The sequence below is a fragment of the Olea europaea genome, unplaced genomic scaffold (genome assembly GCF_002742605.1).
Source record: "Olea europaea var. sylvestris unplaced genomic scaffold, O_europaea_v1 scaffold987, whole genome shotgun sequence".
Classification (NCBI taxonomy): domain Eukaryota; kingdom Viridiplantae; phylum Streptophyta; class Magnoliopsida; order Lamiales; family Oleaceae; genus Olea; species Olea europaea.
The window spans coordinates 48,499-56,959 of NW_019268379.1; the positions used below are offsets into that span (position 1 = coordinate 48,499).

At 34.2% G+C, this 8,461-nt stretch overlaps 1 protein-coding gene across 2 annotated transcripts; it reads left to right on the plus strand.

Annotated features, from left to right (window-relative positions):
* The first annotated feature begins 1,409 nt into the window (after window positions 1-1,409).
* Window positions 1,410-8,213, plus strand: LOC111392829. Of its 2 annotated transcripts, none has more exons than XM_023018222.1 (8): window positions 1,410-1,807; window positions 2,475-3,706; window positions 4,589-4,657; window positions 4,821-4,949; window positions 5,069-5,119; window positions 5,954-6,094; window positions 6,232-7,482; window positions 7,664-8,213. In XM_023018222.1, the coding sequence occupies exons 1-7, from the start codon at window positions 1,624-1,626 to the stop codon at window positions 7,348-7,350; spliced, it is 2,925 nt and encodes a 974-aa protein (XP_022873990.1). In that variant the 5' UTR covers window positions 1,410-1,623; the 3' UTR covers window positions 7,351-7,482; window positions 7,664-8,213. The 2 variants fall into 2 exon arrangements, with proteins under 2 accessions (XP_022873990.1, XP_022873989.1); XM_023018221.1 differs by having other exon boundaries at window positions 1,412-1,807; window positions 7,741-8,213.
* The last annotated feature ends 248 nt before the right edge of the window (window positions 8,214-8,461 follow it).

The following is an 8,461-nucleotide window of genomic DNA, read 5'->3' on the forward strand; positions in this document are numbered from 1 at the left end:
TATGGACCTTTTGTGCTAATTACCCTTTTAATAATTTATTTGGACTCATTTGCATTTTTTAAAAACTTTAGGAGTATAATTACATTTTGTTCTTTAATTTTTCTTTAATTTTCTTTTTGTTTTATTCAAATAAGAACATATATTTGTCATTTTACTTTTTTTTATTGAGAGAGGACATTTTCGCAATGAAAGGCGAAAATAGAGGTGAAAATGTCAACAAATGAAAGGTAAAAACGTTTCGTACTAATTATCCATAATAAATTGTTTAATAGTGTACTCTTCAGGAGTAAAAAGATAATTTGTATTAGATTTTATTTAATTATATTTTTTGGGAGTAAGTAAAATTTAGTTAAAATATTTGTAAATAATATTGTGGTACTTCAGGAGCAACAATATTTTATAATAGAAACGTGATAATTAATTAAATGTAACTGATCAAACAATAAACCAAAAGAAAGAAAATATAATTATTATACTTCTTTTCATTTATCCATTATTCACATTTTTATACAACTCTTACCTATATTTCAAGATTACTCTCAAATCTTTTTCATTCAAATGCTCCGATCTCATGTAATATCTATTTTCTTGTATCTTAAAAAATTTCAGTCCGACTCAGTAAAACTTTTAAATAAACATTCCCACATTCAAATTGAAAATAAAAGACATCGATTCATAAAAAACAAGTAACCCATAATAATTATTAGGAAGGCAAACTGATTAGATCCAACGGCCCTCAATTTCCCACGACAGATCTCAATAAAATTCAAAAATTCCTCTTTCGAATTGTTTGAGTGTAATTTATACATAAGAAAGTGTATGCGTATATAGATGTCTGTTGCAAAGAGGGAAGAAGTGGATGTCAAGCGAATATGAGTGATTCAATGGAAGTAAATCACTTTTTGTCACTTCCTTATACATAAAGAAAGAGAGAAACTTATGGATGATAGGGAGAAATGGAATTATGGAGGTGCATGAAAAAATTTCGTGAAGATGAATGGAGAGAAATTTGTGCACATAAAATATTATTATATTTTGGAGGGAAATCATGCTGATAACGTGTTATAAATTAGAGAGAGAAAAAGGGATAAAAGATAATCCAATAGAATTGTGTATATTATTTAGAATTAATTTCCTGTATTTATAAAATTCAAAATAAGAGTTACAATTAAAATAAAATAAATCTTTAACACTAGATAAAATTTATCTATATATCATGTAATACTAAATAATCATAAAAAATTATCTCATTATTTTACTTCCAAAATTAAAATATTTTCATTTATGGTTCATACTTACTTATTTATTACTCTTTAATTTTTAAATATGATTAAAATTTAAAAAAATAATAATAAAATATAAAATAAGATTGAGGCGATTTCGCTGCCCTTACCCTTACTCTATAAAAATGCGTCGGCTTCATCTTGTAACAACGTTGCAGGTTTTTATTCTTTCAGCCCAACTCTTCAGAAAAAATTACGTATTTTGTTATATTTGGTAGAGAACGGAATGGATTCCAACAAGGCGGTGAGTTTTCAATCCAAACTCGGGTAACCTATAAGTACTAGAAAATTCGGATTCTGCAAAATCCTCGTTCTGGCAACACAGAACAGCAAATCAACAATGGAGAATTCAACAGAATTGGGAACCCTAAAATCCCCCCAAAACATTCTATTCGCCCCGCCGGCCCGCCGACGGCCCCTGCGGAGCCGAACTTATTGTTCGCTCATTCAAATCCTGTCCCACTGCCACAACGACTTACAACACTCGCAGAGCCCACAACCAGTTCCTCAAGCTCAAACAGTAGGTAATATTTATATGTATATATTGTGCGTATATGTTCTCGCAATTTTCGTTTACAGATATATTTTTTTATGCGTTTGTACATTGATCTTCAGAGTTCATACCTTAAAGAACATGTTTGGCTAAGCTTAAAAGTCTACTTTAAAGTGATTTTACCTGTATGTCAGAAGTAAGTTTCAAAATATTAATTATTTTTCATGGTGGAAGGTAGAAATAAGTTACTTATGGTAAGGTATTTCGAAAAAAGCAAGTGCTTTTTACTTAGAAGTAAGAAAAAAGGGACACTAAGTTTAATGCATCACTTTAAAAATGAACACTGGAAATAGATTGAACAGGAAACATAAAACAAAATACTGAATGATGAGATTTGTTTCAGTTCTCTTTTTATCTTCTCTTGTGCAAAAACTAATGTAAATCGAGTAGTGAAAAGTAAAAAATCTTTGAGTTCGTTTTGGTTGGTTAAGAAGCTGCAGTTTTTCCTTTCTCTCTTCGAAGTTTATCTTGATCTCTTTACTTTCTAAAAGAAAGCATGTTCATGCTATAATGTAAACTGAAGAAAGAGGGCATTTTGGAACACTGTTTAGGAGATTTAATGTTAGTCATGTAATTTTTTATTTCCAAACTTTGAGTTGCATGATTTTTATAATTGTGTTGTTCTGTCATTTCCAAAGGTTATAATGGTGCTGTTGAATGTGGGCAAGTGACTGAACATAATGAATTAACAAAGCACGAGGAAATGAAGTGGGAGAATTTGTTAGTTCAACAAGAACCGGTGGCTGATAAGAGTAAAGAAAGTATTGACGCACAAGGTGGAGGTTTAAGTGGTAAACAGAAGGATGTACCCGATATGGTTCACACAAATGTAGCAGCTGAATTCAATGGGCAAGTTGTTCAAGCAAATAGTATTGTCCGTAAAGATTCTGTCATAGACGAAGCACAGACTAGTGATTGCTCCATCAAGAGTGTTAACGAACTAGAGAATGTTAATTGTATTCCAGAACAAGTGGCCCTAGCAAATAGTAATATCCATAGAGATTTGGTCTTAGATGAAGCTCAGACTAGTAATTGTGCCATCAAGAGTGTTGATGAACTAGAGAATGGTAATAGAGTTTCAGAGCAACTACAAGTTGTTCTAGCAAATAATACTATCCATGGAGCTTCCGTCATAAATAAACCACAGACTAGTGATTGCATCATCAGGAATGTGGATGAACTAGAGAATGTTAATTGCGTTCCAGAATTTCAAATGGAGGATATTGGTCCTTCTAGAGAACCAGAATCAAATAAGGGAGTCTGCACTGTGGAGGTATTTGAAGCTATTAACTCTTGTTTAGGCATAGATACGTCTTCTGAATCATCAAAACTTGGTGAGAACTGTGAAGGAAAGGGGTCTAGTTTAGATAGGAGTACGTCAAAAGAAGTTGAGGATCAGTTGCGGCTGAAGGAGATTGAATTTGAGAAACTTATATCTAATTCAGGTTCAATAGATTTTTCTAATTGTGTAACTGCAAATGAAGAGATTGAAGAAGGGGAGATATCAGGAGAACCTGGGGTATACAATGATTTAATGGATGAATTATTTGAAGATTCAATGCTGTTGGAAGAGAGGACAACGGAAGAGGGGCAGATTTCTGGTGTTGATAAAGAAGTGTTCACTTGGGATGATGAAGATAGAGGTTTTATCAGCAGTGCTTTAGACAGAATGGATGATGATAATGATCCCATGGAGGTAGATATTGTCAGAAAAAAGCAGGATAGTCTATATCAAACTATTGTTCACAATAGTGCTATGGACACTCAAAACATTGATCCTACAGGAGCCTCTTTAGAAAATCTATCTGCTCATGGCGAAATCTTTCAAGAAAATAATCTTGAAAAACAGGTTTCTGTCCCCGGTGAACAGGTACTATATTTATGTAGCTCTTATTAGTTTCTGCATTCATTTTGTGTTTTCCATGGTTTACATCTTCAAACATTAATTATTACATCAGAGGTGGTGGTTACATGAACTACCATTCCAGTTATTCAAAATATCCTATTTTCTTCTGGAATAAGATTCTTTTCAAGTGTGGAATATTAGGTTGTCATTTCAAAGATTTAAGTGGATCTTGCAAATTTTTGGAAGTACGGGAGCTTTTATGTTTTGTTGTTATATATTTAATGTAAGCAGTTTTTAACTTCTCTGCTAATCTGATCTAAATTGGAACTTGGGATCTTTGGTATACATCTTTCTTGGCAATTTTAAGGAAATCTTAATATGCTGAAGTGTATACTTGGCTGTATATTTAAAGATATACGTCCATGGACTTCATTTTCCTATATACCAGAATCAGTTCCTCCCCTCTGCCCTAGAGATAGCATCCATCTTTACATGACCCCTGCTAAATAGCCATATGGAGAGAATAGAAAAGAGGTTTTACGAGAAAATGAATAAACTGATGAAATAATAGGTAATAAACTTGACAAAATTTTCAGTATCATTTAAAAGGTTTTTGTATTTACTTGACTGAAGGTCCTGCCAATCATCCTGTGTTTTGCATGTTCATATTAGGTGTAAGGTTAAAAGAATTGGTAGAAACGAAAGATTCTGGATTGTGTTGAATCTTCTAATCTAATTACCTTTTGAAGTATAGTTAGTCAATGTATATATATGTGTATATTCATAGTCACTTTTAGCTGGTAGAAATGCTGGAGTTTCCCCAATTGTTATTTTTTCTGTACAATCAATATTTCACCGCCTAATTTGGCTGCATAGCTGGCTAACTTGATGTTAAATCTTGTACAGGTTGCCAGTGGTGATAAAAAGAAAAAGAAGAAGGGTCCTTTGACCAAGGAAAGAAGAGCGAAGAAAAAGGTCTATGTTCAAAATTGAATTTACTTGTCTATTTAATTCTCTCTGAAGAAGAACATCAACTCATTAACTTGGGAATTTCTTCCTAGAGGTTTTACCATTGCAGAATGCGTATCTGATAGTTGCTATCCACAGTTCAATTGATTAGTGAAATTTTATTTTGCAGAAAAAAGATAGGATCAAGCGAGCCGAAAAGAATAGAAAGCTTGGGGTTAAAAGATTAAAGCTGCAACCAGTTCTGAAACCAAAAACAATTACTTATTGCCGCCACTATCTAAAGGGGAGATGCCTGGAGGTTGTAGAGTTCAACACTCTGTTATCTTTATCATTTAGACATTTAATACTCATTGTTTTGGGTTACTTTTCTAAAATACAACTTTACCTGGAAACTCACTCCATTTTGTGTTTTTACAGGGTGAGAAGTGCAATTTTTCGCATGATACAATACCCTTGACAAAATCAAAGGTATGTTTGTGCTGTACTCAGTTTCAAGTTTTAATATGAACCACGGGCACTATTCCATATAGAATAATAAGCCTCTTGTTTTTCGTTTCCTTGTTATTTTGGTTAAGATTTTCCTTTTTATTTTCTTTTAGCATATTAATTGTTAATGCCTCACAATATTTTCTCTGATTGAATAAGGCTTCATTTGAAATATTTTGAAAACTTTGTCCTGTCTTCAAGGGGATAGGGATTGGCAATAAAAGGGTCGATTTTTTTGGATAGGTGAATAGGACCGATTCCTATGTTTTTTGAATCTTTTATGCCTTCTATTTGAATTTAGTTCCATATGACAAACTTGTTACCTACTTAATGTTGCATGACAGCCATTCACAAATAGAGCCTTCATGTTATTATAAAAGTAAAGACTTTGCAAAGTATTTTTTTATAGTATTAGAAAAGTACGGTACTTCCATAGATATTAAAACTTGCATTTATTAGATAATATATGTCATCCCTGTCAAACCTTCAATCCCCCTGGAAGAAGTGCTCTGTGGTTTCAATTCACCCTAGGAAAGTTTGTGGTTGTTGGAGAAGAAAAATGTCTGGGATATTTTTCATGTTACAGAGTTGGCGCTGGTTTGTGTAGCTAGTCTTATGCGTTGTATCTTGGCAGAAACTCTTGAATATTGTATCATGTTTTACACCTCAATAATCATCAGTTTTTCGAGAATCAAAGTTATTGTTGAATCTTTTACATGGAGGTAGTATTGTCATATAACATGTTAGTTATGTTTTGAGCAATTAAAGTTTAATTATAAGTACATCTCACTGCTTTTTTTTTTTTTTTTCCCACAGCCATGTTGTCATTTTGCTCGTCACTCTTGCATGAAAGGAGATGACTGCCCATTTGATCATCAACTCTCCAAGTACCCGTGCAACAATTATACATCACAAGGCTTTTGCAGTAGGGGTTCTGACTGTTTGTTTTCACACAAGGTAATAAAAATCTTTTTTAAGTTTTTGCTGTCAATGTTTTTTCAAATGGCTGGCTATGTTTTTTCGGTTCTGTACTCTTTGGCAGGACTTTAATTTGGTATTTGATTTTTATTTTTTTGTGTGCTGAAATACCTCAGCTGCTAGCTGATAGTTCCTCTCCAGCATCAAATGTCTCGAAGTCTGAGCTGAAGTCTGAACAGCAAATGATGCTGGCTACAAAAGGTTCCTTTACAACATCCAATTTGACCAAACTTGAAGCGAAGGCTCCTTCCTTGCTGACTAATTCAAAACCTGATAAGCATTTGAATATTCATGCCTCCTCTCCTCAAAATGCTGATGCTGAATTCTCCTCCGCCATTGATTCCCCCGGTAAGAGTGTGGAACAGCATGTTTCAAATCCTGCACAAGGAGCTGCTGCACAGGCACCAAAAGGAGTTAATTTCCTTTTTCATGCGAAGTCGTTGCTAGGTGACTCCAGTAAGCATAAACAAGCTGGCTTGTCTCTGAAAGCGGATGTTGGTAATAATGTTGTCAGTGATACGATGTTTGAAGTGTCAGGCAACATCCAGAAGCCGAAGGAAATATCTAAGATAGCGCCTCCAAGGAAACCAGCGGGAATAAATTTTTTATCCTTCGGCAAAGTCCCGTCAGATGATTCTAATGGTAAAAAATTCTCGAGGTTGTTTTCATCTGAGAATAATGAAATTGAGATGTCGTCATTAGATGACTCAACTAAAGCAAAGCAAGCTTGCTTTTCTCAGAAGAGCTGTGACGATGTTAAAGTTGACAGTCAAACCAGTGAAAGTACGGTAGATTTGGTACAGAACATGAAGGAAAATGCACAGAGAACTTCTACGGTGGCTTCACCTTGGGGCACTAACTTTCTTTCATTTGACAAAGGTCCATTAAATGATTCTAGTGTTAAGAATCAAGCTGGTTTGCGTCCTAGTGATGGTAACATTTTGTTACCATTTGTTCAACCAAAAGAAGTTACCCCGGATAGACTTCAAATCCCCACTAAAATGCCTTCCAATCCCTTTGGCCTATCCATAGATCCGTCAGCAGCTGGATGTAGCCAAAGTATTTCAAGTTCTTCGAAGACATCATTTTTGTCAAACACACCAAGCTCTGTACAGAAGGCGGTCCAGTCGACATTAGCATTCGCAGCGAAGTTCAAGCCTGAAATTAAATTGAGTCGCTCCATTGGTTCTCTTGATGTCCGTGGTAACATCAATAGGGAAGCTGGAAATTCATGAATGAAGTCAGCGAAGACCTCAAATGTTTTGGCTTTTTATATGGTGACAGTACATGAAGAAATAGTTGGCAGAGAACATTATAGATCATCATTCACATCTTCAAACACAGAATTGTGGGGCCCTGGTGATAGGGTACGCATTTTCTTTTGTGTAATCATTTTAAGAGCTTTTTATTCCTCATCAGTTGATTTAATCTACGTTATTTGTTATGGAAGCATACTTTTGCCATGTATGAATTGTGGGTTGAGGTTCATGTGAAACTGCGGATTTGAATTATCCTAAAGTTTTATTTTTGTTAAATGACTTGATGTAGGCGAACCATGCTTGAGACACTATTGGTCAGTTCGTGTAATGGAATATACATTTTATGTATTATTGTTCCATATGCAGGGTTTGACTACTGAGAAAGGTCTCGACTTGAAGATATTTTGAGCAGTGAGATCGGCTGGGACAGAGTTGAAAAACAGAGGTTAGTGCCTGGAAGAAGATAAATGGGATTATAGAAAAGGGCAAATGAAGGCATATACTGCTTACAGAAACTACAGCTAGCACCAAGATTTTCCAGATTTATGGGAGGAAGAGGAAAATGTAATATTCCTTCACTGAATATCATTGGTAAGCTTACAAATTTACATAATAATCCCATCAATTTTATTTTACTTGTCAACCAAATGTGTATAGACATCACATCAAAACCTCTTGGCAGAAGGAAAAAGGCTTTAGTAACTTGTACAGTGTTTGGTGTATATTGTTTATTTTTTGGTACTTGTCATTTCTTGTATTGACTTCTTGTGGTAACATATGGGAAGTTGTTCGAGATCGTCCGGTTATAAGTAAAAAAATCGAAAATATTCACCCCCAAATTTTGTTTTTATCTCTTTATTATCCTCAGTTTAATTCTTTGATACTTTATTCTTCATCTTTTCTAAGTTTTTATCTGCACCAATTTAAAAAAACATTTGGAACAAAGATGTAAACTTGAAAATTGACCAAACTCTGAGGGCCTGTTTGATAGTTTACATTTTCCATGGAAATTTTCCACCACTTTGACATGTTTGATAGCCAAAATTTCCATGGAAACCCTTTTCCATGGAACCCCTCATGTGACCCT